Raw genomic sequence first — 22841 nt, 5'->3', positions numbered from 1 at the left:
TTTGGTTAATTTACTATAATTTTGTTAAAGAGTGCTATCATTGTCCTATGTGCATTCTCATGTAAAAAATAAAAAATAAAAATAAAAGAGGTTGGTAGAGAAAGTTGATTGCACAAATCGACAAGACAATAAAGTTATATTCCAACTATTAGGAGAAATAATTTGCGTATCATGGCACCATTGTCCATTAACATCAAATCAATTCAATTTTGGAAACTTGAATTCCTTTAATTTCTTGTTTTCCCTTTATTTCTTTCATATCTAATTGGCTACTGTAGCCCTTTCAAGAAGACTTCCTCCCTATATAACTCCACACAACTTTCACGAGACAACATAGAAAGATTTGTAGGTTTCAGGGACTAAAACAGTTTCTAAGTTTGGCTGCGTCTCTGAAGTTATTCCACAGGTTGTGCATTTAATGTTCTTTCATTGCATTGTTTCTTTTAAGTTTTGATCATTAGCTTAATGTATTTCTGTTAGGGAAATCAAAAACTATAAATGATCTTGTGACATGAGTGCAAATAATATTTCAATCACGTATATGAAGATAATAACATAACTTATAAGCAAAAAGCATGTATGTTAGGGACGAGAGCCTGCCAACACCTTCCGAAAATAAAAATGTTAGTGTATCGGCTTGCTAGCAAAGGGGCCAGGCGAACCTCTTTTTTGCCTATTAGGCAATGAATAAAACTGCATCCCATGCCAATTATAGCCTCATTTTGCATGACATGGGTGAATAATAAATGCCCCCCGTGCACGACCACAGGGGAGGCACTGCCACGGGCCCGTTGGGAGGCGCTCCTGGGCGCCAGCGTCGGGGGCAACTGGGGGGCGCTGGGCGCTGCCACGGGCCCGATGGGGGGCGCTGGGCACTGCCATGGGCCCGTTGGGGGGCGCTCTTGGGCGCCAGCGTCGGGGGCAATTGTGGGCAGCTGGGCACTGCCACGGGCCCGATGGGCGAGCGTCGGGGGTAACTGGGGGCGCTGGGCGCTGCCACGGGCCTGATGGGAGAGCGTCGGGGGCAATTGTGGGCAGCTGGGCACTGCCACGGGCCCGATGGGCAAGCGTCGGGGGCAATTGGGCACAACTGGCCATTGCCACGGGCCCGATGGGCAAGCGTCGGGGGTAATTGGGGGCAGCTGGGCACTGCCATGGGTAGGTGTCCCTAGTGGGGCACTTGTCCTTGGGATCAAACCTTTGAGGAATGAAATCTGGGCCTCCATTTTTTGGATGCACTAAAAAATCTGATCTGGTGCCATTCCTTGGAAAGGGTTTTGTTGGCTAGTATGATGTTTTGTGATGGGATTAGTACATCGGAAGGGATGGTGGGCGTGGCCATATTTGGAACCAAGGATGATGCTGGAGGATCTCCTCTCAGTGCAGAGGTGACAGAAATGATACCCTTGTTTGGAATCTTTAAATCTGCAACCATTTATGAGGAAAAAAACAAATATTGCAAGAAACGATTAGGTCCAAGAATTAAAGACTACTGGTAGTAAAAAAAAAAAGATATTGGAGAGCAAAAGAGATGATCTCGGATTTAAATATTTCAGCTGGTAATTTGAGGTTTCCCATAGACGGCGCCACTGATGCTATCGGCGGTCTTTGTGGTCTTGGCCTTGATGACACGTAAGCCTACAATAAGAGAAAAAGATAAGGTGGGTGGCCTTCTGGCAGGCCACTCCGACGCTCAAGTTGGAGATCTTAGTTCCTTAAAGAGAAATTAGAGAATTTTTTAGTGAAAAAGAGTTCTATAACAATGTACCTGTTATAAGCTTAGAAACAGTGTACCTGTTTCTCGTCCTTTGCTTGGTATTTATACGCTTTTTAAGGAAATAGTCATTGCTTTATTTACGGCAGTAATCTTGGCTAAATCTCCAAGTTGATTTCTGTAAAATCCGTTCTTTACTGGATTATATGCGTGATTATTGCTCGGTCCGTGAGATTCGGCTCCTATCTGACTTACTGCAATTGTTGTTCGGTATGGCTTCTGTTCACCTTTTGGGCGAATGAAACTTTTTCTCAGCCTTTGCTTGGTATTTATACGCTTTTTAAGGAAATAGTCATTGCTTTATTTACGGCAGTAATCTTGGCTAAATCTCCAAGTTGATTTCTGTAAAATCCGTTCTTTACTGGATTATATGCGTGATTATTGCTCGGTCCGTGAGATTAGGCTCCTATCTGACTTACTGCAATTGTTGTTCGGTATGGCTTCTGTTCACCTTTTGGGCGAATGAAACTTTTTCTCAGCCTTTGCCTTTACTCGACTCATTACATCTTTTGATATGCACTTTCTTTTTTGCCACATTGGAAGTATTTTTGTCCTTGACTTTCCATGATGAACATAACTTTGACTATTTGACTTGATTTTTTGAGCCGGTAGTATCAGTGAGTTTAAGTGGTGAAGAAATTTTAGGGCATATATTAAAATATTACTCATCTGTTTATTTTTATCCAATCGCATTTTGATTTTTATATAATAATTAAGAAAATGATTGGATAATCTTATTTTTATAATAACATACTAGTGATCAACTAAATCACAATTTATCTCATCCAATTAAGGATTAGTTTAATTCTTTTGTCATAATTATGGCTTCTGTTAGTGTGCCATGAAAATTACTAATAAATGATGATGTGGCAGCATAATGAGACCTACTAGTTTGCAAAAATCCCAATTTACTTCAAAATATTTCATTAAATGAAGTACATATTTTTCTAATTCAATGTAAGTTGATTTCATGACATTGTCACATCTTTATTTTATTAAGAATTTTAATGAAACATTGTTGTTTTAATCTATAATTGATAAAATTAAAAAAAAAAACTATTTAAAATATTTGTTTTGTAAACTAAGCCTTGTTTAATGTGTTTGCAGTTTAATGATGCTCTTAATCATCCTGATACTAGGGAAATCTGCATTAGCACATTGGTTGATCCAAGGCTTGGAGATAACTATCCATTTGATGTAGTTCTCGAGGTAAAACAATGTCTATAGCTAGGCCATATGAGTTATTGCTTTAATAATTAGGGTGGAATTGGGTTTAACTATATGGCTCTCACTAGCTTTTTCAAAGGTTGATGTGTTGCTTAAAGCTGACAATTTTTTATACGCTTAACATAATAATATATATGATGCTACCAGGAGTTCTAAGGGCCTAGTCTTAATGTTACGTAAGCCTGTAATACAAAAAAAGGATGAGGTGGATGGCCTTCTGATAGGCCATTTCGACCTTCAAATCAGAAGACTAGATATGAAAGTATTGGAAGAATGGTAATAAGAATTTGAGAATGAGAATATGCATACCTATTTCTGATTACTTAGTTGGTATTTATAAGCCTCTTATGGAAAAAATCGTTGCTTCATTTATGGAGATGATCTTGGCTGAATCTCTAAGATTGTCTCTATGAAATCCGCTAATTGCTGGCGTGATTATTGCTCAGTACGTGAGATCTGGGTTTTGTTTGATTATTGGCATGATTGTCACTCAGTATTTCTTTTGTCCGTTTTGTTGGGTGAATGAAGGTATTTTGTTCAGTCTTGTTTTAGTCCATAGTGCTTTATTCAGCTTGCTTAATCTTTTGATCATCTAAAATAGTATTTGACTTTTCTTACTGACATGTTAGATATTTATGTAGAATTTTGACTATTTAATTTTGATTTTGGGCGAATAGTATCAATGTACTTGTAAATGAATTATGTCAATATATATTTATATAAATGTCTTTAAATCGATGAAAAAATATTTTTAAGTTATACTTATTAATACTTTTCTCAATTTATATATTTAAATGAATGAATTGAGTGATATCTCATAAGCGTTGAGAATTTTGATGATTAGAATTAGCCATTTTTGTATTATATTAGGGTAACAAACCCTAGATAGCATTGTTAAATGCGTGCTTATGTGGATTATTGGCTTAAAAATATATCGAGGCAGGACTCTATTGAATTTATTTGCATGGTTCAAAAGTTAAAGTACTAGTAGTAATTTAGTAATTAAGGCCATATATACAAATGGGGTTCAATTAGATTTCTCTTTTTCTATTTATTTGTTAAAACTTTGAGATTAATAGGTTTATCTTATGCGGGAATTTGGGTTGCAGATGGCTCGACTTGCCCGGGCATGCACACGTGACGATCCGGAATCACGTCCGAGTATGACATCTGTTTTGTACTCCTTAATGACTCTTTCATCCCTAACAGAGGATTGGCAAAAGAAATTTTAGAATTTATCTGTTATATGTACAATTATTTCGTTTTAGTCATTAATCATGTGGATTTCATCTGGATTCTATCATAAACAGTAGACAAAATTTATCCGTACCTTAATTTTCTTCAAATTAAGGAATAATAGAGTGAAGATTATCATTTTACTATAATAAAAAAGGGTATAAACTTACGGTAGATTACGTTAAAATCTTGAGTTTTAGCCAGGATTAAAAAATGCACAAAACTAACCTGTAAAACTTCATGGCAATATAATATTTACATGTTTTGCAGCTAATGCTCTATCTTATAATTATACAGTCAGCATGAGGCAAGAATATTTAATTTCCTCTAACAGAAAACTCATATATTTAGTTAAATATACAAATGAATACAGCTTCGTATGATTAAATTAATTTTCTTTCCAATTTCAGTGGTTGGAAATTATTCCCTCAAAAACCTCAATGTCTTGGAGGAATCATTTTAAAACCAGATTTGAAAGGATGGTCTACATTTTTTTTTTTAAGCAAAGAAATTTTATTAACGAAAAAGTCCAAAAAAAACTTAACCTACTATAGTCCGGCTAATCCCTGACCATCAAGTCTTTCCAGTAAAGCATGTTAAGGGAAAAGCATGATACAAACAAAATAAACAAGCATATATAGAGAAGTTGGATGTTGCAAGTTCATTGTGGTTAACTAAAGAAAACTTTTCTAGTCAATTTTAACCCATGATGCTCAAATCGTGTTAATAATATAGAAATCGTCTCTTAAATTATGGGATTTTAATATGATAATTTTTACATGAAAATTTTAAACATTTACCAGAATTAATCCTCTTATAATTTATTGCAAGTTTTATTAAACTTATATTCTAACATTAGACGTTTAAAGATTGATATTTGAGAATATTACTATTTAGTTTCTTTATTTTAATAAAATTAATTATTTGATTTTTTTATTCTTTTATTTAAAAAAATATATATTAATTAGTCTATATATTTTTATTCTATTTACTATTTAGTCCTTCCATACTGTTTAAATTAAGTTTCTATTAGTCAATGTATTAAAGGAGAAATTACCATTACATGAACTAAATAGCTCGACATTTAGAAAATAAATAATTATATAATTGTGTTTTTCAAATTACAGAGAGTAAATGAAATTTAAACTAAAGCCTAAATAGACTAAAGGGACTAAAGAGTAAATATAACAAAAATACATAGATTAACTAATGTATTTTTAAAAATAGATGATCAAATAATTAATTTTATTAAAATAAATAAACTAAATAATAATTTTCACAAGATATTATTTATTATTGACCAACTAAATAACAATTGATTAGTTACTATTGATATCATATTAGTGGAAGTTTGTTAAGTATCTCACCTCGGTTCGATATGTGAGTAATATGCCTCTTTTAAAGACTTGACTAATCATTTTCTTAAATTAGCTTTTAAAAATGAGTTAGATTATGTCCTTTTTTTTTATCATGGTATCAAAGCTTAATTCTCTTTAATGGGTGTTGGGTCTCCTATAAATATTTTCACGCTCCAAATATTAGTTCTAGATATGAGAGGAATGTGTTAAATATATCATATCAATTATATGTGTGGGTAATATATTCCTTATAAAAATTTAGACAATCCTCTTATTGAGCTAGGATTTGCATTACCCATTAATATTTGGGACCATCCCACAAAACTTAGAATCGAATATTAATTAGTTGCTAATTTTGGAGGAACTATGAAATATGAGAGGCTGCAAAAGGGAAAAATAAAACCAATAAAAAAAAAATGCTTGAGTGGGATAGAGTGCACTTTTGATTTTAAGGAAGATGTTGTTCCACCATTTGTACTCATCAAAATAATAAATGCCCTAAGTGACTCTTCCACCTTGTCTACATACGTCAACAATGCTATTGAGTTTATGACACGGTAACCATTTCGTATACACAGAATGGTTTCATACTTGGTCCACTTCGAGAAAGTGGCTTGAGTGTGGCAAACGGATCAATCTAGTGTGTTTTAATTACTCTTTACGCTTTTCTCTAGAATCAAATTTATAATTTACTTAATACTTAAGTATCGGAGAAATTATCTAAGCCAGTTCATTAAATGTTCGCTTCTTTATCTTACAAATATATGCCTATTAAAAAAATTCACCAATAATATCAGTTTGAAATTTAAATTATCTCAATTTTTATTTTTTAGGTGGGTTTAAATTAACTCATCTCAAATTGCTTATCAAATTAATATGCATAAATAATTTTAAATTATTTTCACTAAAATATTAATTTTCATTAAAAAATTAATTCTATTCATTTAATTTCTAAATCGTAATTCGGGTTAATCAAATAAAACCCACATAAATTAGTTTTAGCTTGGACTCTATAAGTTGTTTGGATTGAACATTCAATTTTACAGATATTTTCAGATTAGAATGAAGTTTAAATAAATTATAAATGGTAAAAATATGTAAATAAGTCCTTTAACTTTTCATCGAATGTTAAATAAGTCTAATTTTAACTTTTTGGCCAAATATTAATTTGACATAAAGCATTATTAGTAATAGTAGCCATGATCAAATTATAGGGACTTTTTGCTAGTTGTCTGATATCTCGATTCCAACATATTCAAATTAATTTAATATTTTGTACATTATGCTAAATTACCATTTAAGTTTAATAACAAAAAAATAATAAAGAGGGAGAGAGAGAAATATTCGAAAATGAGGAAAACAATTTCTCTTAGATTTGCCTTAAATTAAATTCAAATCCTAATTAACAAGATAACAAACAAGTGCACTTGCCACCTAGAGTAACCTTTGAAATTAGAAATTCTATAGGCTTAAATTTATATAACAATTAAATGTTTAAGTTATATAAGTATTTTTTTTTCCTGTCTTGCTCAAATCCTATATTATAATTCTAATAATATGATAATATTCTAGAAATATGGAAACTCAAATATTAAAACTCCCACTTTTCGCAAAGTGAATAAATCAATTAAAATATGTTTAATTCCTAAAATATATCTGAATTTGTCATATATAGTGTGTTATATTATTTGACATGCTTTTTCGTATTGCAAGTTTCGCTAGAACAAATATTAAAATTAACAAAAAAAAAATTATAACAAAATTAATTTTGCTATATATAAAATTAACATTCAAACTCTGCCTAAATAGTTTGTGCTTAGCCAGTCCCAAGCCCAAATAAAGGAGGAGGGTTGCAGAAAGTGACAACCAGCGTAAAAATTTCGTTACACCTTATGATATGGATTCAAATGATATAAACGTTGGGGTGTCCTCTACTTACGAAGCACTACATCGGAGCCTGGATGTAGTGAGAAATATGCAAGGGTGTAGGGCGTTCACCGAAAGCGATGTGCCATGCCAGCGCCTGGGTGTGGTGTTAAATGAGCAAGGGTTCCCACATCATGGACGAGTGTGGGTAAAAAAGTTAGTCCATAGGACAAATAGTAGAACAGATAGTGAAACAGAACACAAGATAGGCATAGAGAACAATAGAATATATCATAGAAGGAGATCAATTAGGAAGGAACAAGATAGGAGGAGAATCAGGGTTGGTACTTGGAATGTTGGATCACTTACAGGAAAATTAATAGAGCTTCTGGATACCTTGGAAAGGAGAAGGGTAAATATTACTTGCATTCAGGAGACTAAATGGGTAGGAGAGAAAAGCAAAGAAGTGGATAATTCAGGGTACAAACTATGGTTTACCGGAAAGGAGAGGAACAAGAATGGAGTGGGCATAATCATAGACAGGACATTGAAAGATGCTGTAATAGCTATGAAAAAAGCAGGAGATAGAATTATACTAGTAAAGCTAGTACTAGAAGGAGAAATAATAAATGTAGTTAGTGCGTATGCCCCACCAATAGGACTACATAGTGAGAGTAAACAAAGGTTTTAGGAAGATATGGATGATCTAATGCAAAGCATACCGAATCAAGAGAATATTTTCATCGGTGGAGATTTGAATGGACATGTAGGAAGTGATATGCAAGGTTATGAGAATGTTCATTGAGGTTTTGATTTTGGCAGCCGAAATGAGGAGGGAAAAAATATCATGGATTTTGCTATGGCATACGACCTAATACTAGCAAATACCTACTTTATAAAAAGAGAGTCACATCTAGTGACTTTTAAAAGTGGGTAACATAGAAGCCAAATTGACTTCCTCTTAATCAGGAAGACAAATAGAGTTCTATGCAAGGATTGCAAGGTCATTCTAGGAGAGGCTTTAACAAGTCAACATCGGTTAGTGGTCTTGGACGTCAAGTTTAGGAATAATTCAAGTAAGGTTAGAAGAAATAGTGTGGCTCAAATAAAGTGGTAGGAGTTCAAAGGAGTAAAGCAAGTGAAGTTCAAAAATAAGCTTCTTGAGTCCAAGGCATAGAAGCTGGATGTGAAGGCCAATGATATGTGGATACAATGGCATCAAAGATTAGAGAAGTAGCTAGAAAAGTACTTGGAGAGTCTATAGGATATGGACCACCCTCAAAAGAGAGATGGTGGTGGAATGAGGAAGTACAAAAGGCAGTGAAGAGAAAAAGGAAATGGTATAAGAAATTACCTAAATGTGATAATAATGAGGCATATGAACAGTACAAGAAAGTGAAAAAAGAGGCAAAAAAGACAGTTAATCAAGCAAGAGCGCAGGCCTTTGAAAAGTTATATGAGAAACTTGAAACTAAAGAAGGGAAGAAAGATATTTATAGATTAGTAAGGAAGAGAGAAAAGAAATGTTATGATCTCAATCAAGTTAGGTGCATTAAGGATAAAGAAGGAAAAGTATTGGTGAAAGATGATGATATTAAAGAAAGATGGAGAAATTATTTTGATGATCTCTTTAATAATAGTCAAGGTGGTAATAGCATGAATATAGATTACAGAGCAATAGAAAAGAATATGAATTATACTAGAAGGATTAGATCTTTAGAAGTAAAGGAAGCATTTAAGAGAATGAAAGTGGCTAAAGCCTATGGACCCGATGGAATACCAATTGAAGTGTGAAAGTGCTTGGGAGATATGGGAGTGGCATGGTTAACTAAATTGTTTAATAAGATTCTAAACTCAAAGAAAATACTTGATGAATGGAGGAGGAGCATTTTTGTACCTATTTTTAAAAATAAGGGAGACATACAAAGTTGCTCAAACTATAAGGGAATTAAACTCATGAGCTATGCTATGAAGTTGTGGGAGAGAGTTCAGGAACATCGACTACGTCATGACACTTTTATCTCTCTCAATCAATTTGGCTTCATGCCCAGTCATTCAACTATAGAAGTGATCTTTCTCATTAGAAGCTTGATAGAGAAATATAGAGATGTGAAGAATGATCTACAATGGTTTTTATCGATTTGGAGAAGGCTTATGATAGTGTTCCAAGAGATATCTTATGGAAAGTGTTAGAACAAAAGAGGGTATCTATTCGGTACATACAAGTGTTAAAAGATATGTATGAAGGAGTAACTATTATTGTGCGCACACTGGGAGGGGACACAAGAGATTTTCCTATCTCAATTAGATTACACCAAGGTTCAGTTGTAAGCCCTTACTTTTTTACATTAGTTTTAGATGAACTGAAGAAAAAACATATACAAGAGAGTATCCCTTGGTACATGATGTTTGCAGATGATATAGTTCTAATAGATGAGACCCGAGAAGGAGTCAATAAAAAGCTAGAGTTTTGAAGAAGTACTCTAGAGTCAAAGGGTTTTAAGTTAAGTAGAACGAAGACAGAATATATACATTGCAAGTTCAGTGAAGGCCAAACTGGTGATAAGAAAAGGGTTGATTTGGATGGAGTGGTACTGCCCCAAAGTAATCACTTTAAATATCTCTGCTCAATCCTTCAAGTAGATGGGGAATGTGAGAAGGATGTTAGTCATAAGATTAAAGCCAGATGGTTGAAATGGAGAAGTGTCATAGGAGTTTTATGTGATCACAAGATTCCTAATAAGTTGAAAGGAAAATTTTACCGTACAGTCATACGACCGGCCATGTTATATGGTAGTGAGTGTTGGGCACTGAATGAGTCATATGTGTCTATGATAAGAGTTGCGGAGATGTGAATATTAAGATGGATGAGTGGTCATACTAGACTAGATAAAGTCCGTAATGAGAGTATTAGAGAAAAAGTAAGAGTGGTGCCAATTGAGGATAAGTTGAGAGAAGGAAGGTTGAGATAGTTTGGTCATGTAAAGCGTAGACATACGGAGGCTCCAGTTAGACAAGTAGAGCACATTAGGTTAGACAATAGAAAGAAAAGAAGGAGTAAACCTAAACTGACTTGGAGGAAGTAGTACAACATAACCTAGAAGCATTACACATTTTTGAGAATTCAACCTAAAATCGTTTAGAATGGAGAAAGTGAATCCATATAACTGACCCCAAATTCTTTGGATAAAGTTTTAGTTGAGTTGAGTTGAGTATAGTATAAAATTAACATTCAGCAGTAATATGAATAATTATTACTAATAATATATATAAAAAAAATATGATAGCAATTATTATTATCATTAAAAAATTTTTGCAGCAACAATAACTTTTTTTTTACAGCAACCATAATTTTATTGTAAAATATCTGTGATTATAATTGTATAATAATAATATGTAATAATTCACATATTGCTGACACTAAATTTTATATATTTAACGGTAAAAGTTGTTACTAAATCTAGTATTTCTTATAGCTAACTAAAACATATATATAATTTCCCGAAGATGCATTTTATTTTGAATATGTGAGAGAAAAAAAATCAAAAGGAAATTAAGAATATATAATAATAAACAAACTTGAATAGATTATATATATACATGGATTTATGTGAATTCTACGTGGATTGCATATATAAATTCCTTTTCTTTTTTCTTTAAAAAAATAATAAAAATTAGATAGTTGAAAGGGAAGGATATGAATTGATAATATTGTTTTCTAGGTGGAGATTTTGTGGTGGTTAATTAGGGCATACCTCAACCACACAACAATAAAGCTTATACTACGTACAACATATCCAACAATAACAATATTTGGTTGTCGGACCTAAACCTTTTTCTTTTATTTATTCGATCTGCGAGCAGGTAAAATCAACTACCAACTTTCATACACAATTATTGCACAACTTGTACTTTTATACTTCTCATGTGAGATATATTATTATTTATTTAAGTTTTGCAAAAAAGAAAAAAGAATTTTAAAAATATAGGAATTTGGAGAGGAGCTCAAGCAGAGCTGAGAAGTATCTAGATGATGAGTACTGATCAGAACAACGCAAAATTAACTAGCCAGTCTGTATAGAATTTTGCTTCCCGTTAAATACGAGATTCTAGAATCCTCCAATCTGTCTTAAGTACCTGTTTAATAGACATCGGAACGAAGGCTATTTCATGGCATCATGGCCTTTAATCAAGGCTACCGCACAGGAACTATCACATCCTAGAATAATACATCACATGTCTTCTCTCCAAGCTTAGTTGAAGATGAAATGAACCACCCATGGTTCCATGCCAGTGAATGAGCATTTCCTGGAAACCATTACTACTATTTATAATGTTAGCTCTCTCAGTTTTAATCTAATTAAAAATTTAACTCAATTTAAGAATAACATTACTATGATAAGAGTTCTACCTAATATAGAAAAGAATCCTCTATCATACTCAAATTGGCAAAAGGACTTTTCTGAACTCCACTAGCATTTTGAGTTATAACAATACTTGGGCTCTTACTCTTGGTGACACCACAATATTCAAGTTAAGGAAAAAAGGCTTTTGTTTAACGGTAGCAGCCCTAGAAAGCCCAATTTGGTAGAGATTCATACTTGAGAGAGCGATTGTTAAGAATATACAAGTGTGAAATTCTCACATAAAAAAGAGATAAGATGAATGAGAAACGTACAAGTGTAAAGAACCTATGGACCTATTGTCTTAAAATTTTGGGTTGGATGTAGTACTAAAACTATGAATGTATTTTTTCATAAGATCCATAAAAAAGGATTCTCCCCCAGACATTTAGTGCTCCCCAGATCTCTACCAACTTGCACCCAAAAAGATTGTTGATCTCAAATTAAACCCCATTCCAACTTTATCAAAAAGTCTTGATTGAGACTTTGCATATCTTAGAATCCTAGCCCCCTATAATCCTTAGGCTATTAGACATCTTGTCACGGGATAAGAGATATTATAAGAAAATACAAGTATTAGAGAAATATCAAAATTTTATCGCCAAAATATAAGTATTAGAGACATATCAAAATTTTTTCGCAAAAATATTGATTAATGATGAATCCATCGCTAATACTTCACCAATCTGTTACTGATACTTTAGCTATAAGAGTTTCAACGACAGACTAAAATCCGTCACTAAAAATTAATTTTTAAATTAGTTATGAATTAGTGACAAATTATGGTCATTACTGCAACCCTCGTCACTAATAAGCTTTAGCGACGCATCAACAACAAATTTATCACTAACCTATATTATCAACAACGAATTTGCCAAGCCATCACTAATGCCTTATTTTTTCTTTGGTAAGAGATTTTCTTCTAACTTCAAAAATTGCCCTAGACAAAATGATGAAACACTTTCTCCACTCCTATCACACGCCTGCACTGACAATTTAATCGTTTGCATAGCATAAAGAGAGATGTTTGTATAAAAAAATATCAGAAAAAAATAGAGGACGATAATGTAATTCTCCCTGCTAAAGAAAGTTGCTCAACATTCTAACCAAATAAAAGTTTAGATCTCTAGAATAAATTTTTAAATATTAAATACACTTGTATATGCACACACGCACGTGAATAAAGGGGGAAGGTATATAAAAACTTCTTGCCACCATATTGCAATTTGGAAGATATGCATATATAATATCTAATCCATTCTAAAATTTGTATTAAACGAATGTTTAATTACTAATCCAATATATTTACCTTATAATTTATTTCTTTTTTAAAAAATAAAATTTAATAAAATATTTAATTTAGTCCTTATATTTATTGAGAAAGTTCAATTTAATCTATTTGTAACTTTTTATCTAAATTAGTCCAGAAATACCATGTTAGGTATAATTTAGCCTAAAAATTAAATTTTATAATTAAATTTCTTAATTTTTTTATTTAAATAAAAATTAAGAAGTTTAATTTCTTAATTTTGATACTAAATTTTCTAATTTTTTATTTAAATTCAAAAATCAAGAAGTTTAATTTCTTTTTTTTATTTTTTTTAGTTAAATTAACTTTAAATTAAAATTTTTAAATTAAATTGAACAAAAATTAAAAATGTGCTCAATTAAATTTGGTACACAGATATAATTGATACAAAGAGTAATGTATCAAAACTATATATATATATATATATATATATATATTAAGATGACAGAGAAAGTTGATTGCACAAATCAACAAGATAATAAAGTTATATTCCTACCATTCGGAGAAATAATTAACATATCATGACACCATTAACATCAAATCAATTCAATTTTGGAAACTTGAATTCCTCCAATTTCTTATTTTCCCTTTATTTCTTTCATTTCTAGTGGCTACAGCAGCACTTTCAAGAAGACTTCCTCCCTATATAACTCCAAACAACTTTCACGGGACAATATAGAAACATTTGTAGGTTTCAGAGATTAAAACAGTGTCCAAGTTTGGCATTACGTCTCTGAAATTAGTCCATACATTGTGCTTTTAATGTTCATTCATTGCATTGTTTCTTTTGGGTTTTGATCATTAGCCTCATGTATTAAAGTTAAGAGGGAAATCAAAAATAATAAATGATCTTGTAGTGACATGACTCAATCGATCCAAAAACGTCAATTTTGTGTTGCGAAGTTCAATGTGACAAGTTTTAACAGTAACATTTCTCTAGTGTTTCAGGAAATATATGCGCCCGCATGCTTGTGTTGTGCAAAGATGAGGATATCAATAGGAGCTTATTGGGTATTGGTTTTCTTGTGCATTTTTCTGTCTTCAGGTCCACTTTTCTATCTCTCTCTCTTTCTCGTGACAATGCACAAGCAAATGAGAAGCTTATTTGTATTGCTTATTAACTGTTGCAGGGCATAGTATTCATGCTTTCTCCTATGACTATTCTGCAACAACTGAGGCAAGCAGAAGTTTCAGTTTTCAGTGTTTTGTTGATTTCAAACAATATGATACCATTTCGCCATACACATATTATCAAGAGGAAAAATTGTAACTTTTTCTTGAACAGTGCTTGATAGAGCCTCAGAGAGCTCAATATGGAGGAGGAATAGTAGCCAATCCAGAGTTTACTTATAGCTTGGAAGGTTGGACTGTGTATGGTGAAGGAGCAATCAGAGAAGGAATATCAAAGGATGGGAACAAATACATTATTGCTCATAGCAGAACACAATCACTTGACAGTGCCTCACAGACGGTTCAATTTGAGGAAGGAAATCTTTATATTTTCTCCGGTAAGTCCTTCCTAATTGTATGTGTATGTATTGTATTTTGAATCGCATTTCTAATTAGTAATTAAACTTGATTTGGTATTCAGCATGGGTTCAAGTCAACAGAGGACGTGAGAGTGTAGCAGTTGTTTTGAGAACTGCTGCTGGTGAGCTGATTCGTGCTGGTAATGTTATAGCCACCGATGGATGCTGGTCTTTGCTTAAAGGTGGCATCTTTGCAAACTTTTCAGGCCCTGCTGAGATTCTGTTTGAGGTAATAAGGGGCATTAATAAAGGGTATATATAGGCATTCCATTTTTTTTTTTTTTTGGTTGGAGAAGAGTAGGTGAAGTCTGGAAGGTAAAATCTAATGGACAAGTTTTCTTTATATATGGATAATTAATTCTTGGTTTTCCTCATTGTTTTAGAGCAAGAACACTACTGTGGAAATATGGATTGACAATGTCTCATTACAACCCTTTACCATGGAGCAATGGAGATCCCACCAAGATGAAAGCATTCACAAGGTAATTCAATCGACATATAATCGTTGTTCATTTGATTCTCACATTATTTCATTAACTGATGAAGATTGAAATATCAGCATCATAGATAAAGGGATATCTCATTATCTATCTTAGTGGGTCCTAGACCTCTGTGAGGGATATTGTGACTAAGGGTGGGCGCCGGATAGATCTATACCGGATAGGTCTATACCGGAATTAGCCATTTTAATTTAAGAAATCAAAATCAAAGTGCATGATTCTCTATCTCTAATTTTGGTTTCAGTTTCAATTTGACACCAATTTTAATTAAATTTAATGGCTGAAATTTTTTTAAAATTTTTTATTTTTGCAAAGCAAAAATTTGATTTCGAGTCAAAATCCAATTGCACTAGTCAAGTTTAGTTCGACTTTGATCTATCATATTTTCATTAATTTTGATTTTACTTTTATTTCAGAATTTGATTTCGAATCGAATTGTGGCGAACTATTATTTTGTAGCATATAGTTATTTATTTATTTATTTAGAATTAGCGTAGTTGAAAAAATCCTCTTCTTTCCACTTAAACCTTAGTCCTTAGTAAATGTATATAGAATGGAGGGGTATTAATTTGTAGGATAGAAACTGTCCCCAAAGCCCATCATCATAATCAAATTCTATTTTGAATGTGAACTTGCAGGAAAGAAAGAGAAAGGTGAGATTCCAGGTAACATATGCAAACAAAACTGCCGTGGAAGGTGCTGTAATATCCATAAAACAAACCGAATCAAGCTTCCCATTTGGATGTGGCATGAACCATTACATCGTGGAAAACGTAGATTACCAAAACTGGTTTGCTTCAAGATTCAGGTATGCCACTTTCACTAATGAAATGAAGTGGTACAGCACCGAGAAAAAACAGGGTCAGGAAAACTACACAATTGCAGATGCAATGGTAAGATTTGCCAAACAAAATGGCATTTCTATCAGAGGTCACAACATTTTCTGGGATGATCCAAAGTACCAACCAGACTGGGTTAAAAATCTTTCTCCTAATGATTTACGAGAAGCTGCAGCAAAAAGAATAAATTCGGTGGTCTCAAGATACGAAGGGCAACTAATTGCTTGGGATGTAATGAATGAGAATCTGCACTTCAGCTTCTATGAAGAAAAGCTTGGCGAAGATGCCTCTGCAGAGTACTTCTCAACAGCTCACCAGCTTGATCCCGGGACAAGATTGTTCATGAATGAGTATAATACCATTGAAGATTGTACAGATGAGGCTGCAAATCCATTTAACTACAAGAAGAGACTGGAGGAGATTCTGTCATATCCTGGAAACCAAGGAATTTTAGCAGGAATTGGTGTGCAAGGCCACTTCAGTTCTGACCAACCAAATCTTGCGTACATGAGAGCTTCCTTGGACATTCTAGCTACAATAGGATTGCCTATATGGCTTACTGAAGTAGACGTTGGCAGAGGCCCAAATCAGGTAATGTTTATATTTCAAGTTTTTTTAGAAATTATCATTAGTAGTCTAGAAATATAACTTAATTTAGCAGAACACAATTAGTACTGCCTCTGATCAATGCAAAATCACAACTTGGTTAGCCACTTGTTAGGAACCCAATATTCTGACATCTGCCATTGAGTTAATAGATTAAAAGTCGAAGGCATACTTATAGGATAAGAGTTTAAAGTCAAATCTTGATTTCTCATCCTTTAATGAATTTCCAAAATGCCAAAATAACAAGAACTCTGACATATGCCAACTCTTAGCTTTTCCTTCACTTGATAATAATAATTATAATAACATGATTGCTAATAGATACTTTTCTGGTGCAGGCAGAGTACTTGGAGCAGGTACTGAGGGAAGGCTACTCTCACCCTGGGGTTGAAGGAATTATCATGTTCGTAGGCCCAGCAATTGCAGGTTTCAATGTTACAACACTAGCAGACAAAGATTTCAAGAACACTCCATCAGGAGATGTTGTGGACAAACTGATTGATGAGTGGAAGTCTAAGCCTACTGAAATTAAAGCAGATAGTGAAGGATCCATTGAAGTTTCATTGTTTCATGGAGATTACAATATAACTATTAAAGACCCAGTTTCCAATTCATTGACTAGGTGGAATTATAATATGATAAAAGACGATACAACAGGCACTGTTCATATTCATATCAATGCTTGAAATGAATCATCACCATCTCAAATTACATATATTTGGCAAATAAATTGCCCTGTGTGTTTTCTTGGAAAACACCATTGGAAGATCACACCATATTAACCAGTGTTTGTAAGAGTGAATTGAGCAAGTGTGGATTGAAGATTTTCATGTCATCTTTTGCATCCATTGAAGCTTCTGGATAAATAAAAACAACAAAAGCAATAAGAAATAAAGGGTTAGAAAAATCTTTAATATTCATAAACTCCATAATTTAAGTTTCTTTTATGGTCACTATTGTCTCTGTCATAACAAGCACGCAAATCTAAGGCTCACACATAAATCACAAAAGAAAAAAAAAACATAGGATTTAACGTGATTCAACCATAAGGTCTACATCTACGGTAAGACAAGAGAAAAAAAAATTCCATAGTAATAAAAAAAGCAAGATACAATCACTCAGAACTCTCAAACTCTAACACCAGTGTATTTCCTGAATATCACAATTTTGCCGCAAATGGTAAAATATTACAATATTTATACTAGTCCATATTGGCTCGTGTCCTCCGCTACCACTATAGATCTCACTTTTTATCCCAATCGAATCACAGCACAAAGCTTTTGGGTCGGGTCACAATTCGAATCCATGAAAATATATCCAAAATTCAAACTACAAAAAATAACAATTATTTCCCTTAGCTTGAATTCTTTCCATCATCAATAAAATAACTACAAACACTCTATCTTGCCATATGCCTTTGTAAGGGCACTACTAAGTACTACAAATACTAACCAAGTCTAGGCAATGCCTAAACTTGCTGACTGGGACTCCCTTGGTTATCATATGTGCTGGATTATCATGTGTAGAGAATTTTTATACAACTAAAGTCTCCTGAAATACAATATCTCGAATGAAGTAATATCTGACATCAATGTGCTTAGTTCGCTCATGGTACATCTGATTCTTTGTGAGATGTATTGCACTTTGGCTATTACAAAATACTATTGGCTTATTCTGTATCAACCCAAGATCATCCACTAAACCCTGTAATCATAAAACTTCCTTTACTGCCTCTACTAAAGCCATATATTTAGCCTCTGTAGTAGACAAAGCAACTGTAGCTCACAATGTTACCTTCTAACCGATAACACTTTCAAAGAGAGTAAACGAATAACCTGTCAAAGATCTCCTCTTGTCTAAGTCCCTTGCAAAATCTGAATCCACATAGCCAATAACTGAATCACTCATCTTAGCCCTATCAAATGTCATACCAACATCTGCAGTACCTTTTAAATACCTCAGAATCCATTTCGTTGCCTACCAATGCTCTTTCCCAGGACAAGTCATGTATTTACTTACAAACACTAATTGTATGTGAAATGTCAGGTCGAGTGCAAATCATAGCATACATGATGCTACCAACAGCACTCGAATAAGGAACATTGGACATATGCTCCATCTCCTCATCTGTTTTTGGTGATATGTCTGCAAATAACTTGAAATGGCAATAAATTGAACAGTTACAGACTTAGCATTATTCATGTTGAAACGCTTAAACACTTTCTCAACATATGACTGCTGAGACAAGAAAAGTTTTCTAACACTTCTATCCCTAGTAATTTCTATTCCCAATGTCTTCTTTGCAACACCCAGATCCTTCATCTCAAAGAAAAGTTTCCTAACACTTATATCCCTGATAATTTCTATTCCTAATATCTTCTTTGCAACACTCAGATCCTTCAACTCAAACTTATCACTTAACTACTTTTTTAGAATGTTAATTTGTGACATAAATTTAGTAGCAATAAGCATGCCATCCACATGCAATAGTAAATAGACAAAGGAATCATCTGAAAGCTTCTTATGATACACACAACTGTCATATGAACTACGAATAAAGCCATTAGGAACCATGAATGTATTGAATCTTTTGTACCATTGCCTAGGGGACTGTTTCAGACCATATAAAGACTTCTTGAGCAAGCAAACATGATTTTCTATACCTGGAGTGACAAATCCCTCATGCTGACTCATAAAAATTTTCTCCTCTAGCTCGCCATGCAAAAATGCTGTTTTCACATCTAGTTGCTCAAGCTCTAGATCATGAAGAGCAACTGTAGCAAGTAAAACCCTGATAGAACTATGCTTTATAACTGGAGAAAATACTTTATTAAAGTCAATTCCCTCCTCTTAAGTAATGACTTTTGCTACCAACTGTGCCTTATATCGAGGTGTTTCAACCCCTGGAATGCCTTTCTTTTTCTTGAACACCCATTTATAGCCTACCACTTTCTGTCCCTTAGACAATGTTACAAGCTCCCAAGTCTAATTCTTGTGAAGAGATTCAATTTCTTCACCCATAGCATTGACCCACTCATCTGCATCTAAACAAGAAATAGCTTCTCTATAATTGTTGGGTTCATGCACATCAACTATCTCAGTAACTGACAAGGCAAATGCAACTAAATCTGCATATGCATATCTCTGCGGGGGACTAATTTGTCTTCTCTCTCTACCAATGGCAATGCTATATGGTTCCTGTTGCTGTTGCTCTGGTGCATCCTCTTATTGATCAGGATCTTGCACCTCATCATCTGAATCACTGGACTGAACTGTTGAAGTATCAATGTCAAGCTCTACCTATTCTCTGACACCATGATCTGATTCTGCTATTGACTTCTCCCTCTGACTATCTAATGAAGTAGACTCATTAAATGTCATATCCCTACTGATAATTAATCTTAGAGATTTTGAATTAATGTACCACAACCTGTAGCCTTTCACTCTAGATGCATATGCTAGAAATATGCATTTTCTTGCTCTCGGCTTAAGCTTACCATCCCTCACATGAGCATAAGTAGGGCAACCAAAGACTCTCAGCTGAGAGTAATTAGCAGGTGAACTATTGTTCCAAAATAGTCCAAGAGGGGGGTGAATTGGACTTTAACAATTTTTCGGCCCTTGCTTGTAGCCTAATGAAAAATTGTGGCTTTGTTCAACTAAGTGCTTCTTAATATATAATGGCAGTAATATGTATTTCAATAAAGTGTCCCTAAGTTGCAAGTCAAGCTTTAATCAATATTTATAGCAACCAAAACATACATCACAAGACTTTCAACTAATTTCTCATCATACTCATAAATCCTCAAATATACCAACTCAATATATTCAATCAACATTCAAGGTCATGTATAAAAATTAAATTGAACAAAAGTAAAGAGGTTAAGGTTAGAGAGATCAAACAAAATGATTTTTATAGTGGTTCGGCTTAACTAGCCTACATCCACTCTCTCAAAGAACTCTCTTTGAGTCTTCTCTCCACTATTTGCTCTTTTAAAGGCAAAAGACCAAAAGCCCTTTACACTTTTTCAACACCAAGCTTTTACCAAGGCAGCTTGAACCTTTGACAAGTGTTATCTCAAGCACTTACTCTCTCTCAAGCTTCAATAGGTGCTTGTACAACCTCTCTTAAATGCAACTTAATGTTTTAACACTCACTCTTACTCAATACAAATCAAACTATAAAGAAGAGATGAGTTGATTTGCCAATGATAGCTCAAAGTCTTTAAAGCTCTTGAATGAAAGCAATAAATGAAAAATCAAAGTTGGAGTTCAAATGTAAGCTTTCATCAAAAATAAAATGAAGTAAAGAAGGTGTATTTATAGTCTCAAATCATTTTAGACCGTCTGAAACCTTTTTGGAACGTTATACACACTGCTCAAGACAAAATGGCTGTTTTTTTGTCTTGTTGTGTGAAGTTGAGCAGCTCTGATTATTTAGCAAACTAATGAAATTTTGGCAACAGCAGTAAACTAGTTAGTAAACTAATGTTTTATCAAACACATTAGCAAACTAATATTTTAGTAAAGCAGTTAGCAAACTAAGTCAACAGCTGCATGTCTCAACTTGTAATATTTAAAAGAAACAAAGATTTAGACCTTTAAAAAATAAGTTCCAATAGTAGTATCTAAGGTCATGATGAGAAAAAGTAATCAGAAATAAAGTTTCATTTTTTAGCTTCATTCGACTAATATTCTCATATATTCTTTTCACATAAGACCTAAGACTCAATCTCTAACTCTATGACTTTCATACCTTTACTTTGAGTCTTGGCTTTCATAATCTTGTTCTTTTCTCATTTAGGATTTGTCTTGAGATGCCTTTGAGTATTCTTCCTCCTTAAATGCAACTTCAAAAATTCTTTATGAATAAGAGAAGAAATCTACACATCACTTTAAAGTTGGGTTAGATAGATTCTGTTTGAGTTTTGTTATCATCAAAATCAATGCTCATTTTGAGCTACACGGGGTCAACAATCTCCCCCTTTTTGATGATGACAAAACTCAATTGAATCAACAATTAAAAATAAAAGTGTGTAAAAGTTTATGTGAATCCAAGCAAGATAGTTTACCGAAAGTGCTCCCCCTAAATATATGCACATAATTTCCAAGAAATTTATCAACTATACAAAAAGCTCCCCCTGAGTTTATACTGTAAGTCATGTTCACAAGATATTCACAATATTCTCAAAAAAAATATGCACATAAACAGGCTTCCATCCTATCACATTTGTCAAAGTATAAACACATATCCATCCTATCCTATTCTCCCCCTTTTTGTCATCATCCAAAAAGGAAACAGGAGAGATTAATCCAAAAAGAATCAAGTTAGCCCAAAGTTAAACACAGTAAGCTAAACAGTAGCAAACTAAAAAGGCAGTCAACAATAGTAGCAAACAGACTAGTAAACTAAAAATGCAGATAGGAAACTGAAAATCTAGATTAGATGCTAATCATTTAAGTCTTTTGCTCTTGCGAGTGGCTTTTGAAGGCACCATCTTCTTCCTGGTGGGTTTAGCAGCAGGTGGCTGAGAACTTTGGTCAGCCAATTGGTCATGCTTCTGGGGCTCATCTTCATCAGATGGTGGCTGAAGAGCAGCAGCTAGGGACTGGTATGGATTTGACACAGTCGACTTAGATCTTTTTCTACCTTTCTTGGCTGCAGGGGCAGCAGCTGCAGATAGTTGAGATGGAGCACTCTCTTGGTGATCCTTTAGAGAGGCTTCCTTCTGCTGCGTAGGGGCAGCTGCAGGTTCAACAGGTGGTGCACTTGGAGGTTCAACAGGTAGCTCACCTTCAGGTTCTACAACCTTTTCACTACCATGCTCAATAGGGACATCAGTTGCAGGACCAACTTCAGGTTCAATAACCTGTTCACTAGCATGTTCAACAGAAGCTTCAGCTGCAGGTTCAAGTTCAGATTCAACCATTTGTTCACTGTCATGTGCCACAGCAGCTGGAGACTCACCAACCTTATTACTTTCACCCTTAGCAGTACTAGGAGCAGAGACTTGAGTAGCAGCCTCAACTTTAGTTGGGAAACCAGTTTCCTTGGCCTGCTGAAGATCCACAATTAGCTTCTTTAACTCCTCATTTTGAGTAAGCAAGTGACTCACCTTGTAGTCAACCACATCCACAAATTTTCTGAAAAGTTCAATGGACTGATGGGTTGAACTAAATTGATCATTAATAGC

General features: G+C 33.8%; 2 protein-coding genes across 2 annotated transcripts; both read left to right on the top strand.

Moving 5' to 3' along the window:
* Positions 1–2623: 2623 nt before the first annotated feature.
* Positions 2624–4243, top strand: LOC131182496 (chitin elicitor receptor kinase 1-like). Its single transcript, XM_058152054.1, has 2 exons — positions 2624–2983; positions 4111–4243. The coding sequence occupies exons 1-2, from the start codon at positions 2870–2872 to the stop codon at positions 4231–4233; spliced, it is 237 nt and encodes a 78-aa protein (XP_058008037.1). The 5' UTR covers positions 2624–2869; the 3' UTR covers positions 4234–4243.
* A 9662-nt stretch (positions 4244–13905) lies between these two features.
* Positions 13906–17360, top strand: LOC110657670 (endo-1,4-beta-xylanase 5-like). Its single transcript, XM_021814982.2, has 7 exons — positions 13906–14218; positions 14304–14350; positions 14459–14681; positions 14765–14931; positions 15086–15184; positions 15841–16632; positions 16986–17360. Exons 1-7 carry the CDS (start codon positions 14035–14037, stop codon positions 17331–17333), a joined length of 1860 nt encoding a protein of 619 aa, XP_021670674.2. The 5' UTR covers positions 13906–14034; the 3' UTR covers positions 17334–17360.
* The last annotated feature ends 5481 nt before the right edge of the window (positions 17361–22841 follow it).

This window comes from Hevea brasiliensis, chromosome 8 (genome assembly GCF_030052815.1).
Source record: "Hevea brasiliensis isolate MT/VB/25A 57/8 chromosome 8, ASM3005281v1, whole genome shotgun sequence".
NCBI classification, from domain to species: Eukaryota; Viridiplantae; Streptophyta; class Magnoliopsida; order Malpighiales; family Euphorbiaceae; genus Hevea; species Hevea brasiliensis.
The sequence above is the reverse complement of the archived record's forward strand: the minus strand, read 5'-3'. Positions and strand labels throughout refer to the sequence as shown.